At 40.2% G+C, this 24,209-nt stretch overlaps 1 protein-coding gene across 14 annotated transcripts in view; it reads right to left on the bottom strand.

Annotated features, from left to right (window-relative positions):
* The window catches only part of bcor (BCL6 corepressor), a 292,865-nt gene that overhangs the window by 79,683 nt on the left and 188,973 nt on the right, over window positions 1-24,209 (bottom strand). For 13 of the 14 annotated variants that reach the window (XM_069889363.1, XM_069889366.1, XM_069889362.1 and 10 more), the window contains one exon: window positions 4,723-4,847. In XM_069889363.1, the coding sequence (XP_069745464.1) occupies window positions 4,723-4,847 (125 nt within the window). Of the gene's footprint in view, window positions 1-25; window positions 88-4,722; window positions 4,848-24,209 lie in introns of those variants that run through there. The other variant, XM_069889361.1, reaches the window with a different exon arrangement.

Genomic DNA, 24,209 nt, shown 5'->3' with positions numbered 1-24,209 from the left:
CTTCTTAACCACCCTATTAACTTACATGGCAAACTTGAGCGATTGTATGGACTTGTACACAAGACTCCTCTGTACCTCCATACTTAAGAATTCTGCCAAAATTTAATGAAAGAGAATTTTTTGGTATTACTCGAAAAGATTAAACTACTATTATCGAGTTGGTCACCCTTATCTATTACAATGATGGGTCATATTATTTCAATTAAAATTAACTTTTTACCTAAATTTCTGTATCTCTTTCACGCTTTATGAATTTTTATTTTTAGATTTTTTTTTACCTCACTAGATTCAGTTATTTCTACCGACATATGACAGGGGAAAAACCACATATAAATAAAGACCATCTTCAAAAGACTATAAAGAATGGAGGATTATCACTTCCAGATTTTAGATTTTATTATTGAGCGATTAACATACGTAATTTACTTTATTGTTACATTTCAATAAGTCAGTGAATCGCCCCTCTTGGGTAGAAATGGAACTGCAGTTTTCAAAAAAAAAAACTATGTTGGCAAATTTAGGACCGTTTTTACCATTTCCCTTTTCTAAATTGACACACAATCCATTAATGAAAAATAGGTTGAGAATATGGGATCAATTTAGGAAATTATTTTGGCTTAGTTGTTTTTCTCTGGCTAGTCCCATTATAGATAACTCTTTTTCAGCCGTCTCTGCTGGACATTGGTTTCAAGGAATGGCATAGATTAGGTATCCCAAGTTTTAACAATCTTTTTATTTGAGATAATTTTGCCTCTTTTGAACAATTATCAGCCAAATTTAATCTTTCTAACAGACATTTTTTATATATTTTCAAATTAAACATTTTGTTCAGTCTAAGCTTTCTGACTTTCTGCGAATCTCAAATACTAATACTTTTCTTTGAATATTTTATTTATAGTTTTTAAGGTTAAGACACAGCAATTTACAGTTTTTCAGCAATAGTCATTACAAGTCAACATCAATTACCATGTCATATCTGTACAAATTTACAATCAAGTCCAAGCCTAATATTCCTTATCCTCTCTCTTCCCCCCCCCCTCCCCCCCGACCCCATTCCCTAAACCTCAAACACTCAACACATGGACAAGTGGATAATCAAAAAGGACATTTAAATATCAAAACATCCAAAACATAGGGATAAATTATATCAGGGAATTATGGGTCAAGTCTGGTGCAGCAGGGAGGAACCAGGCCAATTTCCCTTTGTTCCCTGATTTTTCCTGGCTGGGGTAAGGCAGGCCCCTTGTTTAGGGTAAGTCAGGCCCCAAGGCAAGATTATATTTTTTCACAGCCATGCTCCTATGTGGTTCAGGTATGGCTGCCAGATTTTTTTTGAAAGGTGCCGTACCTTCCCCTCAGGTTATAGGTAATCTTCACCAGGGGGAGGTACATTGAAGAGCATGCGTGAATTGGGGGCACAATATGTTCCACACTCCTTTCATATTTGACAGCTTCACTTCATCCCAAGAATCAGCAATATTTTTGATGGCATCATAGATGTTATCATTCCTCCAGAATTCTCTGAAGCTCATCACATCATCTTGAGATGCCCTAACTGCTTGTGAGAAGGTCTGCCGGAAATAATAGGCCTTAAAGAAGGCTATGACTCCTAGATCCATTGACTGAGGTAGCGATGTGGTGCTGTGGAGTAAAAATACGACCTTTACATTGGGGTGAAGGTCATTTAAAATGCTTGGATGTCTGGGTGCATTGTCAAGCACAAGGAGAATCTTGAAAGGAATTTTCTTGGCCAAGCAATAACATTCAACAGCAGGGACAAAATGGTTAAAGACCCAATCTTCAAAGATGGCAGTTGTAACCCAAGACTTTGCATTTGCCTTCCAAATAACGGGAAGAGATGCCTTAATGTTAAGGCAAAGTGCTGATTTAGGGAGTGAAATACAAGCAAAAGATTGAGCTTGAAATCCCCAGATGCATTACCCTCAAGCAACAATGTTAGCTTATCCTTCAATGCCTTATCCCCTGGTGCACTTTTTTTCCTCTTTTGAAATCCAAGTCCTTTCAGGCATTTTCAGGCGCTTAGTTCATTCGTAAGTACGAGTTGTCCGTAAGTCGGACATTCTTAACCTGGAGACTTACTGTATCTGTCATTTCCCAACCTTTAGTACCCAAGGTTAATAAACTTTATCATTTGACAAACATCAATTACTGTCAGTACAGAAAAAGTTTCAGAATGCTAGTGTATTCCACATGTCCTAAAAGGTCATTGAACAATTCTTCAGCTAGTGAAAAGATTTATCTAGCCGATCAGCTACCTTTGATATCTTCAACATTTCCAGCAAACCACTCCCGAGTTCCAGGATAGACAACATGATGTGAAAAATAATTGTTTGTGGGGAATGAATTAATGGGTAGTTTTACAGCTGCCATAATATTAATGAGTCAAATGGTTTCCTTCTGGATTGTGAGGAAAAAATAAATATGTTTGCTCTTCCATCTCCAGCAATTACTCCCTTCTCATGGCATTTTGCCATGCATCCATGGCATGCAACATAATAGAATGGATTTTTGATATTTTATCTTTTACATTAACTATATTTTGCATGTACAAAGTATCTCTTTATCTCTTCCCTTCCCACCATTAAGTGACACAGTAGTTCCAGGTAAGGCAGCAGTTTGTGTTGCACGCGACACTCACAATGTGGTCGTCTGCTGTGTCACAGAAGAAGCCAAAAGCAGGTTAGGGAATTGCTTTGCAGAACATTCTGTTTGGTCTGCAAGGGGGTCCTGAGCTTCCAGTTACTCATCACTTTCACTTCTGTCTTTGGCCTCCTTAAACTGCTCCACCTGAAGATGTTGCAGCTATCAGGATTTATTGGGACATCACAGTCAGTGCAGCTGTAACAATTTGCATTTTTTCTCTCTTCTATCTTTAACTACTGGTTTTTAAAAATTGGTTTTTTTTAAAAAGTAATTGTTTGGAAAAAACACAGGGTGGATGCTTTCACTGATATTTCTCCGTTCTCTTCATCTTTCTCCTATTCTACAACTTAAAATACACTTGGTTTGTAACCTTATAAGTTTAAAAGTATCCTCATTCTTACATCTGTCACAGAAAGGGCTATATTAGGTAAGTACTAGCTAATTTAACTTTAGACATACAAGCTCTATGCACAACTTTGAATTGTAACAGTGAGTGACGGGCACAAAGAGAAGATGTATTAACCAATTTAAAAGTAGAGTTCCAAGAATCATCAAAAATAGAAATGAAGTATCCTTTAACAAAATGCTGATTCTCTTTTCTCTCTGCTCAGGTGCTGTTTGATTTATTGAGTTCTTCCAGATCATTTTTGTCTTTGTCTGCAATTTTAAGAACAATTTCAAATTGTGAACATGAAATTGAATTTAACCATATTATGATTGTGATTAAAAACAATTGTGCACCTAGTCTAAACTAATCTGGATCATTATTTAATAATAGATTTAACATGGTGTCCTCTCTTATTGGTTCAAGCTAACTTGCTGCAGACAATTATCCTGTACACAATCCAGAAATTTACTGCCTTTCAAACTTGAGCAAGACTCCCAGGTATCTGGCACCTATGGGAATTTATAGATGCCAGATAAGTAAATTTTCTGCTGCTTGAGATTACATGTTGCGTGATTGGCTAAACAACAGCGAGGTACGCTAATTTTAAACTTCCTACTTTTACCTATTTATTTTCCACTATTTTTTGCCGATTGCTTGAATTCAGGATAACAGGAATTTTACTGTATGTCCTAATCCAATGAAAGTTTAAAATTCTCACTACAAAGAAATGTTGCCTTTGTTCCATACCTTCTTATTTCTGCATTTATGCATTTTGCCATACCATAGATTCTTTTAGGATACTGTAAAAAAAATTAGCTCAAATCTTTAAAAAAATTTAAATGCTACTCATGAGGTCACCATGTTCTGCACACTTTGTATTAAATTCTTGCTTATTAGTTGCTTCATTGAGTTCTTAACCATTACATTTATTCAATCAATTATTTTCATTTTATTCCTTATAAATGTTACAAACTGGCATTATTAACTACAAGTTCTGAACATCCTGAAACCACGTCAGTAATGACTGCAATGTCTACCCTCCAAGGTAAATTTGCATTCAATTTCTTCTTTTTATTCCATATTACACTTAATTAAGCTAACTTTATAAATATGGATGGTAGTCACTGAGTCACTGTTCCTTCATGGCTTGTTAACTGGAAGATCTTTAATGTAATCACTGTTCAACTACAACAACTAAAAAAAAATCTGCTTGGTTCCAGAAATTCTCTTGAAATCATATTCAATAATAGCCAATGACAGAAAGCATACTACATTATTACAAATATCATGAGGGTGAATGAAAAATGCTAATACTTCCCCACCAACCATAAATTCTAGGCCACTTGATGAATGGAAAAAAATTGGAATCTAAAATTGGTTGTTAAATCCAGAACATTTATTACTTTTTGCGGTAACTAAAACAATTCAATAGGATTGGTTCATTCTTATGATATATATAAAATATTATACATTAAGCAAAGATATCTCAGCATTAAGCCAGGCTAACTCTCCTTCAAGAAAATAAACAATCTGTTCATGTGTTAGGGTAAAAAAGAGATTACTAATGAAAGTCACAACCCCCTTAGATAACAGTGCTATTCCATAGACAATTCCTAACTAGATCAAAATAGGTTCTATTTGCTATCATGCAAAAATACAACTTATCTCACCCTTCTTCATTAATTCCGCACATGCGAACTCTATCAGTACTCATCCAGCTGTGAAGGTTGCTGTACAAAGGAGTTGCTGACAGCATGTCGTCTTTTTGATTGAAGTTTCCCTTTTCTACTTTATTCTTTAAAATAAAAATATCATTATCAATATATACCTTCAAATATAAATCTGAAAACAAATATATCAAATATCCCTATTACCTAGAACAATGGGCATATAACTTTTTAAATGTTATATCTAAAAAATCAATACTTTTCTTTATAAATGTTCATTGCGCTGATGAAATTTTACATTTGTATTTGTTTTAAGTTCTTAATTTAGATTTAAAGATTAATTATATCTTGTCATTCAAAGTTTGATGAACAAGGATCCAGCCTTTAAAAGATTATCTGAAATGGTATACATCTTGTTCTTGTATCGTTTAAGTCCAATAAACAAGATATGTAATTTTGTATATAAATAAAATGAGAAAATATTTCTCACAATATCTTCATTAATAATGGACAACAAACTACAAAATGTTAATGTGGTGAAAGCCAATCATTAAATATGCCAAGATTAGTGTAACACTTTAAGAACTCAATAGTCAATATCACAATATATCTCACATAAGTGGGTCAGGTCATTTACTGGAAAATGAATGTTATGAGATCTTTAAATACAAAAATATTCAAAACAATTTTACTTGTGTTTGGGTGATCCAAAGCATACATAGTCTTTCGTGCATTAGAATAGCCTCTTGAACCAAAATTCTATTACGTGAACATAAGTTTATTTCAAATGTCTAACAACAAAAAAGAACAAATACTTTAAGAAATAAATACTCAATAGGATATTATCCCACAATGTTTATTTTGTGTAAAATATTCAGATCACAAAAAATTTTGCTGTCAATAATATGAGCAATTCACACATTGTGTACATAAATAGTATTGTTCTCAAAAGTCTGACTAATTTTTATACCACCATTTACAAGTAGCTATTTATAGTGCAGTGTCACTGTAAACCAATTACAAAAGAGAACCCCAGCTGATATTGCATTCTTTAATTAAGGTATCCTGAGTCAAAAGTCAAGGGTGGCTAAAGCATTTCCACCTGAAAACTGACTGCTTACCCAGTTACCTTTATCATCTAACTCGGAGACTTTTTTGTCACAGACAATGCTCTTCACACAGAACAGTCTCAAAAACATATTTCTTTTTAATTCGTTTTTCCTGATGTGATCAGTTATGGGATCTTACAATTGTCACACCAGGAAAGTTTTTTTTGTTGAATTATTGCATGATCAATTATTCAACATTAAATCCATTTTAGTTTGGTGATTTCAGCAACTCTTTTTAAACATTTTAATGAAATCAAATAACACACCACAATGATGTCTCATTTTCCCTAATAAGGCAGTATTCATGATAACTAACTCTTTGGGTTAAAATTTCTCCAAAAAGAGACAAAACTGTTAAAGTAATTGTATTCTCCTAAAGGTTTAACGAGTTTACATCATTATTAGGTAAAATGACAGATCATCACGTGGAATAGAAATCTGGATGAGCACTAATTTAGGACAAGCAAACTATATTTCTGTACAAATACACAAATTTACTGTTGCTGTTAATAGTACCCACAATTGTCTGGAGTTAGGTGATAAAAAGTGATTTTAAAAACTGGTAATACCATGATTGCCACTGTTCAGACCAATGTGATTTTGAAGTGAGCCTTGACAATCCGTATGTTCAAAAGCCTAATGTGATCATTCTGTTGCCGTAGAGTCACCAAATGCAATGTTTAGTGACAAATATTTTATGGGACTAGCAGTTAATCACCACAGGAACCACATTCACCTAGACCACAGACTGCAAAAGGAAAGCAAATAGTCATATTCTTTGTCTACATTCATTTCAAAATGCTCCAGCAGAGCAGCTTTGCTCTTATTATGACTAGAATCAATTGTTATTGAAACTTTCTTGATAGTACTGTAATCTGTCTTAAATTTGGCATTAATTTGGATTTGGATGCAGATGCCAATTGGAGGCCCTGACAAAAAAACCCGATATGCACCCAATTTGAGTAATATAGAGACTTACAGGACAGAAAATGGGCTATTTTACTCAAGGTCCATCCTACCCAAGCTAGTCCCAGTTGCTTGCATTTGGCCTATATTCCTCTTAACTGTTCCTTTCCATCCACCAGCTGAATGTATTTTAAACTTTACATTTGTACCTCCCTCTGGCAACTCATTCCATAAACCCACCACCCACTTATGTGAAAAAGGTGTCCTTTTAAATCATTTCCCTCTCACCTTAAATCCATGCTTGCTAGTTTTAGGTGCCACACCTTCACTGAGAATAATAACTAGGATTTATCTATCTTTACTATGCTCCTCATAGCTTTATAAATCTCTACAAGGTCTTCCCTCAGCTTCCACACTCAGGAACTGAAGTCCCACAGACTATCCAACCTCTCCTTATCATTCAAGCCTAACAGCAGTGGTAACATTCTTGTAAACCTTTTCTGTAGTTTTTCCAGCTTAATGATACATTTCCTACAGTTGGAGTGGGGTGCAGTCAGGGTGGCTGGATGTTCGGTGTATTAGACCCAGCACCTGGGGAGAGGGCCTTGGTGAAGTCTAGCATCAGTGCCCTCTTCCACATCCAACTGCGCTGCCGGGGTGTGCAAAGGGCCAGCATGATGAGCTAGAGGAGTGCCTGAAAGCCACCGGCGCCCGCATCCACTGCCCTGATGGTCCGCTCCACCTGCAGCTCTGCACCTCCCTCATCACCACATCAGCCCTCTCCTCTTCAATGGGCTGGGCGACCATTTCCCAGTAGCTCCAAAGTCACGTCCGTCATCATGAACACCGTTGTCATGTCCTGCGGTGCTGCTCTCCAGGGCCAGGACTCCGACATCATCAGGTGCTGTCCGTGTACCTGCAGTGGACATTGGGAGAGCAGGTCAAACTCTCCATCATCCACTTCATCTCTGTGCTGGCCATGCACAACACAGCAGAAGTGGTCACTCCCTGCTGCCTTTCAACTCCAACACCTGCCACATCTAGTGCTCGCTGGCCTGGCTGGGGACATCTTCCACCTGCTCCTCAATGCCTTGGAGGCTGGAGCCGCAGGAGAGTCGCGCCGCTGTGCTGCCATCTGCCCAGCCCTGGAGCCCGAACGCTGTCTGCACCCTGAAGATCTTGTCCAACCGAGAGTGTGCCACAACTGTCAGCAGCTTCTACCCGTGGGTCTTCTGCCCTCTGCTACTGAAGGTCGGTAGCAGTGTCAGGGCGCACCCCAAGCATGTACCGTGTCGCCCAACGCCCAGAGCTGCTCAGCCGAGGCACTGCAAGTGCTCCTGGGCACCAGCAGCTCAGCGGTGTCCCACCTGCAGGAAGCAAGGAGCTTGTCCGCCCCGATGGACCCCAAGCGCCTCCACGAAGGGGTGGCTGCTCTGGCCAGAGCTCACCTGACCCTGATCACCCACCTTGTGTCTGCCCTTCTGCTCTGCTTGGCTGCCAGCTCTGTCCAGCTGACACTGGCCGCCATTTTGGCCAAGCTCCCGGGCTACCCCATCACCTCTGATCTCCATCTGACCAACACGCTGGTTGAGAGCCTCCTGTACATCAAACCACTGCTCAGCTTGGTCAGCACTGCCCCCACTCAGCCCAGTCGGCACCCATGTCCCCCATTCAGTCGGGCCTATGGTGCAAAATAGTCTGGAACTGGCAACATGACATCCCTACTCTTATACTCAATGATCTGTTTACCCATGTCAGCACTTTCATGGAATTATGTACTTGTAACACCGAGTCATTCTCCAAGGCCTACCATTAAGTGTGCAAGTCCTGCCTTGGTTGAACCTGCCGAAGTGCAATACCTCACACTTGGCTAAGTTAAATTCAATCTGCCATTTCATGGCCTACTTTCCCAGATTATCTAGATCTTCTTGTAATCTCAAAGAATCTTCTTCACTGTCAACAATACCAACAATTTTGGTATCATTTGCAAACTTAATAATCATACAAACCATTAATATAGAGTGCCCTCCATAATGTTTGGGGCAAAAACATTTTTCCCTTTATTTGCCCCCATGCTCCAGTCTTAAATTTGTAATCAAGCAATTCACATTCCAGGTTTTATTCAAGTATATATTTGTATACATTTTGGTTTGACCATGTAGAAATGACAGCACTTTTTAATGCATAGTCACCTCATTTCAGGGCACCATAATATTTGGGACATAGTATATATTAAAATAGTATATATTAAAAAGTGAGAAGTGAGGTAGTGTCCATAGGTTTATTGTCTGTTCAAAAATCTGATGGCAAAAGGGAAGAAAGTTTTGATGAGTTTCGAAAAGAGCTTCTTCCTCTCTGTCATCACTTACCAAGTCCTTTCTTCAGTTCCTTCCTGGCTACTATGTAATTCTCATGAGCCCTTCCTGTCTTTTACTTCCTAAAACTTCTGAACTGGCTGTCTCATCTCTTTTGTTAATCACAGTTTCCTAATCCTACCATCTTTTCCCTGTCTCACTGGGACAAACCAATCCAGAACCCCACGCAAGTGGACCCTAAACATTCTCCACATTGCTTCTGTGTTTTTGCCCAAGGACATCTGTTCCCAATTTACTCCCCCCAGTTCCTGCCTAATCCCTTGGCAATTAGCCCTCCTTATCCATAGTTATGCTAAAGTTCAGGGAATGTGGTCACTAACCCCAAAATGCTCCCCCACTGAGAGGTCTATCATTTAACCAGGTTCATTACCCAATATTAGAACCCAGAATCAGAATTTATTGCCACAAACTTACAAAATTTGTTGTTTTGCAAACATTTATATAAACCATATTACAAAATAAATAAAAATAATGCAATAAAAAGTAAAAGATGAAGTAAGGTAGTGGCTATGGTTCATTGTTCATTTAGAAATCTGATGCAGAGGGAAAGAAGCTGTCTTTGAGCCAGCTCAGCTCATCTTCAGGCTCCTGTGCCTTTTTCCTGATGGTAGCAGAGTGAAGAGGGTATGGCCTGGGTGGTGAAGGTCTTTGAGGATAGAGGCTGCTTTCTTAAGTTACCACCTCTTGTAGATGTGAAATCTGGTGCCCATGATTGCCGAGTTAACAATCCTCTGGAGTTTTTTCTCGTCCTGAGCATAGGCACCTCCATACCAGGCAGTGATGAAACCAGCTAGATTGCTCTCCATGATACACCTGTCGAAGTTTTCAAGTGTCTTTTGGTGATATACTGAATCCCCTCAAACTCTCATATCCAGTATGGCCTCTCCTCTTGTCGGCTTGTCCACATACTGTGTCAAGACTCCTTGGACTCAGTGACAAATTCTGGCCCATCTATCCTTGCATTAAGGAGGTTCCAGTTAATATTTTGGAAATTGAAGTCTCCCAATACAGCAACCCTGTTATTTCTGCACCTTTTCAAAATATGCCTACTTATCTGCTCCCGGGGGCTATTTGGGGGCCTATAGGCTGCTTCCATTGCAGCTATTGCTCCCTTCCTGTTTCTGACTTCCACCCACACTGACACAATCCCTCCACAATATTCTCCCTTTCTGCAGCTGAGATACTATCCCTGATTAGTAATGCTACTCCATCCCTGTCCCCCCACTTTTACCTCCCATCCTATCCCTTTTAAAACATCTAAACCCAAAACCTGCATTAGCTAATCCTGTCCTCGCATCAGCCAAACCTCTGTAATGGCCACAAAATCATAAATTCCATGAATTGATCCATGCTCTGTTCATCTCCCTTATTCCTAATACTCCTCGCATTGAAATAAACATATTTGAAATCCTCCAAGTGACTACATATGTGCTCCCTCCACTGCCGGTCCTTCCTTACAAACTTATTACACAATGTATTAAACTTTCCACCATCTGTTCTGTTCTTTGACCTCTCATTCTGGTTCCCATTCTCCTCCCAAACTCATTTAAACCCTCCCCAACAGCTCTAGCAAACCTGCACACCAGGATATTGGTCTGCCTCCAGTTCAGGTCCAACCCATCCTTTTTTTTATTTACAGGTCATACATTCCCCAGAAGAGATCCCAATGATCCACGAATCTGAAACCCTGCCCCCGCATCAACTCTTCTGCTATAACTTCCTATTCCTGCCCTGATTGGTGTGAACTACAGGCTGCAATCCAGAGATTACAACACTTAAAGGTCCTGGTTTTTAGCTTCCTTAACTCCATATATTCCCTCTTCAGGACCTCATCTGCTTTCTTATTTATGTCATTGGTACCAACATGGACCATGACATATGGCTGATCACCCTCCTGCTTCAGAATGCTGTGGACGTCCCTGAGAGGTAACATACCATCTAGGAGTCTTGATCTGGTGCACAGAACCTCCTACTTGTTCCCCTATCAAATCCCCAATCACTACAGGTCTTCCTCTTCACCACCAACCAACCCCCCTCTTTCCTTTCTGAGACGAAGGCCAGAATCTGTGCTAGATACCTGACACTACAACTTGTCCCTGGTAGATAATACACCCCCAACAGTATACTTATTGTTGAGAGGAAGAGCCATAGGGGTCTTCTCTGCCTATTATCCTTCCCTCTCCTAACAGTCACCCAGCTACCTGCCTCTTGGGTTTGACTGTCTACTTATAGCTTCTGTGTACCCCCCCCCCCCATCCCGTTTCCTGAATGATTCAGAGTTCATCCAGTTCCAGTTCCCTCACACTTTTTTTTAAATATAGCCATACAGCATGGTAACAGGCCATTTCAGCCCACAAGTCCATGCACAGTGGTGTAGCTATGAGTGGGTGAGGAGAGAGTAACTGCTCTTCCTGAGCATTTTTTTCAAAAGTGGTGCCCCCTCCCCCCCCAGTCCAATGCCACTCCCACCCCTCCCGGTCCGACGCTGCTGCCACCCCACCCCCCCCAGGTCTGACGCCACCAAAAACAATCAGTGTGGCCCGCCATTCACCCCTACTCATCATCTGGAATGTGTCATGTCGCCTTTTATATGTGCTCGCTCCGCGTAACTTTAGGACCTGGCTATGCCCCTGTCCGTGCAGCTCAATTTACACCCAATTAACCCACAAACCCCAGTATGTTTCAAACAGTGGGAGAAAACCAGAGACCCTGAGGAAAACCCATGCAGTCATGGGGAGAACATACAAACCCCTTATGGTTCCGATTTGAACCCTGGTCCCAATCACTGGTGCTGTAAAGGCATTGCCCCAAAATGTCTTTAAGTCATTTTAATTGCACTTTAAAAAAGCAAATGCACGTCCCTAATTTTGACACTGTGCTTTTTAATTAGTAAATATAGGGATGACCGTTTTCCTGGGCATCTAAACAAGTTACTTCTACCTTCAGAGGAACTGATATCCTACTGATATTAAGAACACTACCATTAGAAAAATAGCACTGTTTTCCAGTGGACAAGGTCTTTCTTAGACAGTTCACACAATACAAATCAGAACTACAATTATCTCTCACTGGCTTTTGTGAGCCCTTATTCAGGTCCTTATGAAGAATGGATAGTATCATTAAAAGTTACAACCTGGAACTCAAAGTCGGATTTCAAGTACTTCAAATTCAGTTTATTATCATCTAATTGTACATATACAACTGGACAAAACAGCATTTCTCCGGATCACATGCTCACGCATAATAATCACACACATACATTAAAATATTATACAAAATAAATATGTATAAATATTTTGTTTAGTTTTTGAGACCCAAGTTTACAAGATAATCACAGCTTGTGGGAAGAAGCTTTTTCCCAGCCTGGCAGTACTGATTTTCATGCTCCTGTACCTCCTTCCTGAAAGGATCCTGTGTGATAGATGGTCGGGATCCTCAAAAATTCCTTGAGCCTTATTTAAGCAACCTTCCTAGTGCATGTTGTCAATAGAGGTAAAGGGAAACCCCAGTGATTGTTTTAACGATCCTCTGTATAGCCTTTCAGTCCAATGTTTTGGAACTGCCATACCATATCATGTTGAGTCAGCTTACAGGAGGGAGATTGAAAACCTGGCTGAATGTGTAATGACAACAACCTCGCGCTCACTGTCACTGAAACCAAGGAGTTGATTGTGGACTTTAGTAAGAGAAAACCAGAGGTCTATGATCCAGTGATCATTGAGAGATCAGAGAGGAGAGGATGAGTGAACTTAAATTCCTGGGAGTCATTATCTCTGAGGACCATTCCTGGACACAACACACTAATATCATTATGAAGCAAGCATGTCAGTTCCTCTACTTCCTCAGGAGTTTGCGAAGGTCTGGTAATGACATTGGAAACCTTGGCAAGTTTCTAGAGGTGTGTAGTGGAAAGTGAGTGCACTGACCAGCTGCATCACGGCACCAATACCTCTGAACGGAAAGTCCTGCAAAAGGTAGTGGACATAGCCCAGTACATCACTGGCAAAACTCTCCCCACCATGGAGAAAGTCTATATGGAAACTACTATCAGAGACACCAGCAATCATCAAGGGTCCACGCCATCCAGGACAAGCTCTGTTTTAAGTTTAATTTAAACACACAGCACAGTAACCGGCCCATCTGGCCCATCAGCCCGTGCCGCCCAAATACCCCAATTAACCCATGACCCCCATACATCTTGAAAGTTTGGCGAAAAATTAAAACCTGGAGAAAACCCACACAGACACTGAAAGAACTTACAAACTCCTTTACAGACAATGCTGCATTTGAATTCCAGGTAACTGGTGCTATAGTAGCAGCTGTTCCACTGCTGCCATCAGGAAAGAGGTAATAGGTGCCACAAGACTCTTACCACCAGGTTCAGGAACATCATCAGACTCAATCAGAGACTCATTTAAGGACTCCTTCTTTGCACATTATTTATGACTGAAGATTTTTTTTCCCTTCCTATATGCACAGTTTGTTTACATTTCTCTTTTGTATGCATATCTTTTCTTGAGTACTGATATTTGTACTACCGAAAAGTAGAAATTCTGCCTGGCCCCAAGAAAAAAAATCTCAGGATTATATGTAATGTCGTGTATGCACTCAGACTTTAAATCTGAACGTTGAATGTAATGATCCAGTGAGACAGGACACTCTTAACTGTGCTCCTGTAAAGTGTTGTCAAGATGGTAGCCTGTACCTTTGCCCTACTCAACCTCCTTAGGAAGTTGGGTGCTGCAATGTCTTCCTGACTAATGAGGGGGTCGTGTGGGTCTAGGGCAGGATTTTGCTTTCCATTTTCTCCACCAATAGTGTACAGTAGAGAGTTATTGAGCATCATCCTCCTGAAGTCCGCAGTCATCTCTTTTGTGTTTTTTTTTGCCCACGACGAAACTCAGGTTGTTGTTCTTGCACTATCTGATGAACCCCCCCCACCTCTCTGTAAGATGACTCATCATTGTTGCCAATGAGGCCAACTACTGTTGTATCATCCACAAACAATGATTCTGTTTGAACTGAACCTGGTAGAGCAGTCATGAGTCAGCAGCGTGAACATTAGTGGGCTGAGGTGCACAAGGGCTCAGCAGGATGGACTTGAGATTTTGCTGCCAACCTGGAGTAACTGTGGTCTTTCAGTCGAGAAGTACAAGATCCAATTGCAGAGGGGGCTGTTGAGTCTCAGTAAGAACCACTCTCTGAGGTATGATTGTGTTGAATACTAAACTGGTTAAAACTGTCTTAGCAAAAAACTGAGACTGATTTAACTGGACCAGAGGACTAAGACAACGTTGTAGAACTATTTCAAGAAATAGGAACTGACATTGAACTTGAAAGTGAAAAGACCTGATGAACATTGAGTTATAGTTGTTAACCTAGTGTGCTTCAATGATCTTTAATGGCACCTTAACTGTGAGTGTTAATTAAACCCTCTCAGACTGTTGGACTAAACATCATCTTCATGCATCTCAATAATTCAATCAGCATCAATATCTGCAAAAAATAAAAATCAACGAAGGTTGACAGAAACCAACAGAAGAATGTGCGGGCCTGGTTAGCTCAAAGCCTTTACAGTGCCAGCAGTCGGGACCGGGGTTCAAATCCTACATTGTCTGTAAAGAGTTTCTGACCATCCTTCAAAACGTACTGGGAGGGGGGGGTGGGTAGGTTAAATTGGTGTAAATTGGGCAGCACGAACTTGTGGGTCGAAATGGCCTGTTACTGTGCTGTATGTCTAAACTTTTTTTTAATGTTGAAATAGAATTCCCAATATGGGTCCATCCTCCTCAGAGTGAGTTTTTGAAGAAACATGAAGTGCATGTAGTGGCCTCCTCAAGATCAGAAAGCATTTACACCAGTCTCCAAGTAAAGCACTTACACTCTTCCCTGAATACAAGATGAAACAGGCTGCTGATCACACATGTAGGAAGTCACAACAAAACTTAAATAGAGATGGCTTAATCCATCAGGCAAAAAAATCACATCAACTGGAACAGAACATCTGCAAACTGCCACACATTATAGCCTCGAGCAGAAATCTGAATTTCCTTTCAAAATTTGCATGGCTATTTTTCATTTAAAAAGGTTATACATCTTGGAAATTGCACAGTATGTAAAGCTTCTAAAAATACAACATGTAAATTATATGTCATGTCCTAAAATGGATTCAATGGAATTAACTGATCTATTTATTTACAGAACTAAGTGCTCGTTGTTCAGCTTTGTTCCTTTCACTGAATTCAAACTCTTAGATACACATAACTTCTCAAACACTACTGGGAGCCCACATTAAACTCTGCACTAAGTTATTAATCTAAATATGTTCAGGGGCCCTACACCTAACTACATTAGAATTCAAGTCATGACTAAATTGATTCGTTTGGAACCTTATTTCAACATGAAGCTCATTTTCAGATTGAAACTAAACTCCAAAAAGGGACATGATTAATTTACCAGAGACCCAACTCTTGTTCCAACAAACCTTTCTGGAACCTGAGCAGACTAATCAGCAAGACACACCTGGAGGAACAAAAATAAAATTTAAAAATTAGTGAAATCAGTGTAGCTATGCTGCTCATGGTTCTCCAAAGCAAGCAATGGTTCTGTTCTTGGAAGCAGAAACAGACCACACACTTCCTTAAGCATGGTTCACTGTTCAGAAGGACAGCTAATCCTGTAACTCATGGTTACTTTCCCATCCAGTACCAATCCTTTAATACGAGTCTTTAAAACGTATCTTGACGAATGTAGTCGTGACTCAAACCCCAGTGCAATTAGATTCAAGTCCTTATGCTATTACATGATAATCCTCCATTTGCTTGAAAGTCATAAAATTGCCTACTGATAAATGTGGAACCCAAGTTCCTCGTGTATAAAAATATGACTATCTGTCAGAATGTACTTAATGATTGAGTATTCACAACCCTCTAGAGTATAGAATTCCAAAGACGCGACATTCCACCTCATCTCAGTCCTAAAGAGTGGATCATTATCCTGAAATTATTATTCTGCTGACTAATTCAAGAATTTTGAGCCAGAAAAAGTTTTTCAATGCCTAGTGTCAATTATTTTAAAGTCTGTGTTATAAAATTGCCTCCAGTTCTTTTTAACTCCAATGGATACTAACTCACCACCTCCTAGAATGATCTCTCGTTATTGGATTCAATCCAATTCACCGATGTTGCACAATTTGCAAGCATCAGACCCATCTCTGAACAGCGGATACCAAAGTGATCAGTGTTTCTTCATGATTATTTGAGATCTACAATCAACAACTTGGCAGAGAGAACCAAATTTCACATTTCTAAATGTGTCTGATACAAAACTAGGTGAGTGGAGTGAAAAGGATTCAAGAGACCTAGTGGGCATGAACATGGCTGATGGAAATATGGGAAACTATCAACTTTGATGCACAAAACAGGAATGCAGAGTACTTTAAAAGATGAGAGATTGGGTCATGTTGATATACAAAAGACCAAACTTTTCTTTTTACACTTAAGACCCAACATGCTGGCAAATGGTCATGCAAAAAACCAACTACTGGAGGCATTCAGCAGGCCAGTCAGTATCAGTCTCTTTAAACAAGAAAGAAAATACTTCTTGTAGACAAATGATTCATTACATTGCTCACAGGGATAGTGCATTTGCCATACTAGGAGAAATTGAATAAACCTCCAGATTTTAGAGGAATGTGTTGAAATCTCATTGAAATGTATGATATTCTTATAAGGTGTCTGCAGGGTGTATGTTAGTCCTGGCTAAAGAGTCAGAAGTAAGCATAATAACCAGGTATGGTTGAATAAATGCTCTCTGCAATTACAGCAGGGATTTTTATCCACTCTTCCTCCCTCCCAGACTATTCTCCAAGTCTCCATGTACATTGACTCAATAGGTGAGCTCAGGTGGACAAGATCATGAATAACATGTTTCATTGGTCAAAGCATTGAGTTATTGGGGTTGGGATGTCATGTAACAGCTGAAAAAGACTTTGGTTATTAAGAGACATTTGGAGGATTGAGGGCAGTTCTGGTCACTTAGCTACAAGAAATATGTTATTACACTGGGAAAGAATGCAAAAGAGATTCACAAAGATGTGACCGAGAATTGATGCCTTGAATTACAAAGAGAGACTGAATAGGTTGAGACTTTTTCCCCCCTGAAATGTACCAAGCTGAGGGGTGACCTTATAGAGGTATCTAAAATCACGAGGGCCAAAGATAAGGTGAATGGTTACAGTCCCAGGGTTGGGGAGTCAAAAACTAGGGGACATTGGTTTAAAATGAGTGGGAAACAATTTAAAGAGACCTGCGGAGCAACTTTTTCCACACAGAGGATGGTGGGTATATGGAATGAACTGCTGGTGGAAGCTGTAAAGGCAAAAACAACTGTGTTGTTTAAAAGGCAATTAGGCAAGTACTTAGATCAGGGAGGTTTAAAGGGATATAGGCCCAATTCAGGCAACTAGGTTGAGATTGGATGAACAACCTGGGTGACATAGACAAGTTGAGCCAAAGGGCCAGTTTCTGTGCTGTATAGCTCTGTTATTCTATGGAACTGATTTATTGGTGCATGTAGTTCACCTGTTTCTTCCCAGAAAGACACAGAATATTTACTTTATCATCTTATTATTTCTGTTAGAAAAATTAGTTTGGACATGTGTTATATCTAGCTTCAAAATGGCAGAAAATGTGACCTAAAGTGTTGAAATGGCAAACTTGATCAAATTCCATTTTTAGGGTATATAAAAAGTTTAAATTTAAGGGAATTTATAGATCAAAGTGTTACGTACCCAGACAGCAGCAATAGAAATTAGCCCAGTGTTATTTAAAATAAAATTTTAATTATTAAGGGAATTATTAATTAATTAGTAACAATAATATAACACCTTATCTAATTTAGCTAAACTGATCTACTTATTTACTTAACCCCCCAACTATGCACGAATATACGTGTGTGTGTGTGCGTGCGTGCGTGCGTGCGTGCGTGCGTGGGGAATACCCCAAGCCACTATAGGTCAGGTACCGTTCTTGAAAGGCAGTTCAAAATCCAGTCTCAGAAAAGCCAATGTTGACATGCAGGTTTTAAATCGATGCGGCACACAGGCTTTAGATTGATGCAGAGTTTCACAAATTAGGTGGGAGAGACCGGGGTGACAGATTGTTTAACTCACAAAATCCTTGTTGAGTTGCTTCCAGATAAATTATCCTTTTCTTTTAGCCACAATGGGTTCAATTTCAGAAGTGACTTTTCCTTTGCCACGATGGGATTCAACAAGTCCCCTTTGGCCACGATGGGATTTAACAAGTCTCCTATCAAAATGACCTTTCCTTTTTTGGTCACAGAGTGGTATTCTCAATCCCCTATACAAGGTTACATTCAGCACAGTATCCCTTCAAGGGATACTTCTCGAAGTGCTGTCTCCTTAAAATAGCCCCTACTCATTCTGCTGTAACATGGGGAAATCAGACTGATTGTCTATTGCCACATACAAGGCCACTTCATTACTGTATTACTTCCAAGAGCTCTGCTGTACAGCACTGCATCCTTAAAATGGCCCCTGAGCAAACTGTGTACTGTATCTTGAATCTGTTGGTCACATGGTCTCTGCACCTGGGTTTTCCAGGGCCACTTCCTCTCTCTTCAGATGTATCCAATTTAGGAACACACTGTCTTCAGCCTGTCTGTCAGCTCACAGTCAAACTCCAAAACCTGCAGGGTTTTGTTAAATTTGTCTCTTGAAGTGGCAGTCCCACACAAATTGAAAATTAACTGAAAATGGGAACATCATAATACAAAACAAAGATGTACTTTGTAAAATTTTAAACAGCTGGTTATTGGCCAATATAATTTGTAAATCATCTTTGCGCACACCTGTAGCAGGAATTCTGATGTACAATAGCCACTTCATAGCATTGTCTTTTTATCAGTTTTATTTCAAGCAGATAATATTAATTCTATATGTAATATCGTACTCAGGGTGGCACAGACTCGTTGGCCAAAATGGCCTGTTACCATGCAGTATGTCTAAATTTAAATTTACATTTAAAATTTAAAACAGCATTGTGGTATTGTTATTTTTGACACCGTTTTACTTTTGTCTAAAGCACTTATACAGTGAAACTCCAATTTTACGCGCCCCAATTTAACGTGAATTCAGATATAATGCAATGAGTTATTGGACTTGGGCGTCGGGCTTCTGGCAGGGGCAGGGACTTTGGGAAACACATAGCAGTTCAAAACACAGTCGCACACGGGTTTATACACAGACGCTCCAATACTTAAAACACAAGTACTGAATCATTGGGTCAGGTAAGTGTGTCTGAGAGTATGTTCAGCATCGCACACTTTGTTTCCTGCCAGTGAAATTGCCATTTCTGGTTGACTAAATATTAATTTGTGTTTTAATCTCAACTCTCACAACAACAGTTTATTGAAACCCCAATTTAGCGCTACCCCGCTTTTTTAGCAATGAGATTTTATGGACGCCAATGGAGCCATGCTGTGATGTTCAGAATGTTATTGTGAACATCTTACACAAATTTCAAAAGGAAAAGTAATGAAAAAAAGGGAGGCACAGTTGGAATAACGGTTTGTGTTGGAAGGTAAACACCAAACAGGTTACAAAGTATCTGTACTTTTTAAAAAACACCACTTTTCCATCTTTGGGATTCAACAAAATTCTATGTTGTCAATTTTGAAATAACATTATTTGTGTTTTATGAAAATTAGCGCACATCAAGATTCCACAAACAGTGAAAGTGACAACTAATAAACACTGTACCTCTGGCTGAAGGATGAATATTGAACAGGATACCAGGAAATGTCTCTGTTAAGCTTCACGTGGAGCCAGGGCCTGACAAAATATTCCCTCAGACCTTGAGAGAGGCTAGTGTAGAAATTGCTGGGTCCCTGGGCAGAAATATTCAAAATGTCCTTGGCCACAGGTGAGGATTGAAGGGTAGCTCCATTGTTTAAAAAAGGCCTGACATCAGTAGTAGGTAAATTATTGGAAGGTATCTGAAGAGTTCAGATATGCAAGTATTTGGATAGCTAGGTTCTGATTACGGATTTGTGAGTGAGGTCGTGTTTAACCAATCCTATAGAGTTTTTTGAGGAGGTTATCAGGAAGGGGCAGCGCAGTTAGGATAGTGGTTAGCGAACTCTGTTACAGTGCCAGCAATCGGGACTGGGGTTCGAGTCCCGCACTGTCTGTAAGAAGTTGGTACGTTCTCAAGAATGGAATCCTAGTACTCTGGCGTTGTCTGTACTATTTTTGAAAAGTATCAAGATTTCATACATCAACTCTGCTGGAGGTATTACTAAATTTTTTCTTTATTAAACTTGTTAAAATTGTGGATTCTTGCAGAACAAACATCTAATTTTAAGGTGGTATCTAATAAACTCAAGATACTTGCACAAAAGAAGAAATAAACACACACTCAAAGGAAACTTAACTGGGGAAGCACTCTCATACATTTCCATTATGGTTTGTTCTGACAGAAGCTTTGAAGGTGAGAATTTTTTCAGATTGAATTTAGACTACAGAATGTGAAAGACATATAGACTAGCAGAGAAAAGTGACTAAATATGTGAGAGGAAAGAGTAAAAATGACAATAGATAATGTCAGTATTTTAAGATCTGTCCTCATAATATTGCACTGTCTTTAGTACATGACAATAAATTGAATCTTGAATAAAGAATGCACTTCTTAAGTTCAGAGAACTCCAAAATAGTACTTGTTTATCATGATTCAAAATCTCAGTGATCTTTACAACAGAATTCCAACAGAACTCCTGTGTGTCGAACTCAATCTTTCATAATTCAAAAGCCCCAGTCTACATATTAACTTAGCATGCAATGGATGGAACAGACTGAGTGCTGGTTTACAATGAACCAACTAGCCGGAGTGTTCGTGGATATTTTTAACCTCTCATTGCTGCAGTCAGAAGTTCCCACCCGCTTCAAAAGGTCATCAATCATCCCAGTACCCAAGAAGAATAGTAAGAACCAGCTCAATGACTACCACCCATTAGCACTAACTTCTACTGTGATGAAATGCTTTAAGATGCTGGTCGTGGCCAGAATTAACACATACCTAAGCAAAGATCTGAACCGACTGCAATGGGCCTATTGCCACAATCGCTCCACAGCAGATGAAATATTGCTGACTCTGGATCACCTCAAAAACAACAATTCATACATATGGCTGCTTTTCATCAACTACAGCCTGGCCTTCAATACCATTATTCCCTCAGTGATGGTCAGTCAAGAGGCTACAAACTCTAGGCCTCTGCACCCCGCTCTGCAACTGGATCCTTGATTTTCTCATCAGAAGACCACAGTCAGTATGAATTGGAAAGTATGACTCCTCTTCACTGATCAACACAGGTACACCCCAAGGATGTGTGCTTAGCCCACTGCTCTACTCATTATACACCAATGACTGTGTGGCCAGGCATAATTCTAAGGCTAGCTACAAGTTTGCCGATGTCACCACAGTTGTTGGCAGAATCACAAACGGCCATGAGGAAGCGTACAGGAGGGAGATCGAACAGCTCGTTGAATGGTGTAACGACAACAACTTTGCGCTCAACCTTAGCAAAACCAAGGAGATAATTGTGGAACACAACCCTGTCCTCATTGAGGGTTCAGTAGTGGACAGCATTAAGAGCTTCAAATTCCTGGGTGTAAACATCTCTGAGGATCTGTCCTGGAGCCTCCACATTGATGCAATCACAAAGACGGCTCACCAGCGGCTATACTTTGAGATATCAGAGGAGATTCAGTATATCACCTAAAACGGTTGAAAATTTCTACAAGTGGAGAGCATTCTGGCTGGTTGCATCACTGCCTGGTATGGAGGCACCGACTCTCAGGTCAAGAAGGTTGTTAACTCGGCCTGCAACATCACTGGCACATGACCACTCCATCGAGGACATCTACATGAGGCGTGTCGTCAAAAAGCAGCCTCTATCCTCAAAGATCCCCAGCACTCAGGTCACACCTTCACTCTGCTACCATCAGGAAAAAGGTACAGGAGCCCAAAGACGAGCACAAGGACAGCTTCTTCCCCGCTGCCATCAGATTCCTGAATAATTAATGAACCAAAGACACTGCCTTACTTCTTGTGCCCTATTATTTTTTTATTCATAGTAATGTCGTAGATGAATATTTGCACTGAGATGCTGCTGCAAAACACCGAATTTTATGACTTGTTCATGATAATAAATTCTGATTATGATATTAATCGAGAAATCTATTTACATTGTTGAGAGAAATGATCATTGGGATATCTCAGTTCAACATAATTAAAATTACATCCAATAGGTATAAATGAAGGGAGAGGGTAGGAAGGATCTCTCAGTGGCCACCCATTTCAATTCTCCATCCCATTTCCTTGCTCACATGTCTGCCCATGATCTCATGCACTCCCAGACCAAGACCACCCGCAAAAAGGAGGAACAACACTTCATCTTCCAACTGGGCACCCTCCAAATGGATGGCATTAATATTGACCTCTCTGGTTTTTGTTAAACCCCCACCCCGCACATCTCCCATCACCTTTCCCTATCTTTGTCTCTCCATTCTGTCCCCTTTTGAACAAACATGACAAATTCTTATCTCGTCCCTCATCATATCCAATTAACACCTTTTGTTGGTCTGGATTTCTCCTCCATTGTTTGAATTCTGAGATTTCCTGCTTCTAGGTTATTCTGCTTACTCCTTGAAGAAGGGCCCAGGCCCAAAACATCAGAAATATATCTGTCTCCTATAAATGCTAAAGACTGGCTGAGTTCCTCCAGCATTTTGCTGTTTTTAAGTATAAATGAACCCCATTGTGCTGACCCATAGAGATTGGGAGCAGAGACACAGCACTCCCCCATAAGGTCCTACTGCCAAGAGCTCTGTACAGGCTTTAAATGACCTGTTAAAGGAGCCAATGGTGGTTTATTTGAAGATCTTGCAATCACAGGGTCTGGGCCTAAGAACAATGGTGCCTATGTTCGATAGCGACCACAAAGGGGTGCAGACTCCGGGGAACCAGAGGACTGGCGCAGGTCGCCAGAAAATGGGGAGTCTACTTGCTGCCCCCATTTGAGAAGAAACAGAGGTGACTACCCACGGGATAGTGACCACGGCAGCAGGCTAGAGAGGGGCTCTCAGGATGATGAACACACACTCAGCTGGCTGTTGGTAACTCCAGACAAGGAACCCACACAGGCTACGGGCTGCTGGCAACTGTAGTCAAGGGACTCGGACCAGGCTGAGGACTGCCGGGAGACTGGCTGAAGGGTTACGAGGTATCGGAACCAAGATGTGAGAGAATGCAAGGGCTTCCTGATTGTGTCCAGAGCTTGGGTTGCCAATGGTTTGGACTGAAGTCTGCATGGCTGCGAAGGCTGCAGGAGCACTGGGAGTGAACTAATGGACACTCAGTGACTCTGGGGAAACTCACTTTTGCTTCTCTTTCTGACTGCAAGGAGCGCCAGGCAATTTCTGCTGATAATGAATCTTTATCTGCCTTACGGTAAAGGAAATTTTGTATAATATTACATTTTCTGCTTTATTAAGTGACAGTACAAGAATCTTGAATCTTGTGCACTGCACTGAAAAGAATGTAATGCAGCATCCAATTTGGAAATCGCGAGCCCCCTTTCAACTTCATTCTGGTGACAACCAGATAACCTGTTCGTTTTTTGTGAATAGTTTCAATGAATAAGGGAATAGGATATAATTTGATATTCTCTTTGGCTTGGCTTCGCGGACGAAGATTTATGGAGGGGGTAAAGGTCCACGTCAGCTGCAGGCTCGATTGTGGCTGACAAGTCCGATGCGGGACAGGCAGACACGGTTGCAGGGGAAAATTGGTGGGTTGGAGTTGGGTGTTGGGTTTTTCCTCCTTTGTCTTTTATCGTGTTTCCAATAATTTGATATAAAGCTTGGCAAACTAACAAAAAATAATAAGCATAACATTTGGCTCCAGGATAACAAAATACAATGGTAAAAATAGGCCAAATTTTGGCAAGAGTAAGGTGAAGCACCCTTACAAGGACCAGATGTAAAAATAGAACACAAAAAAGGACATAATTTTAAAGA

This window comes from Narcine bancroftii, chromosome 7, assembly GCF_036971445.1.
Source record: "Narcine bancroftii isolate sNarBan1 chromosome 7, sNarBan1.hap1, whole genome shotgun sequence".
Classification (NCBI taxonomy): Eukaryota; Metazoa; Chordata; class Chondrichthyes; order Torpediniformes; family Narcinidae; genus Narcine; species Narcine bancroftii.
Note: the sequence above shows the minus strand (reverse complement) of the source record. Positions and strands in the feature narration are given on the sequence as shown.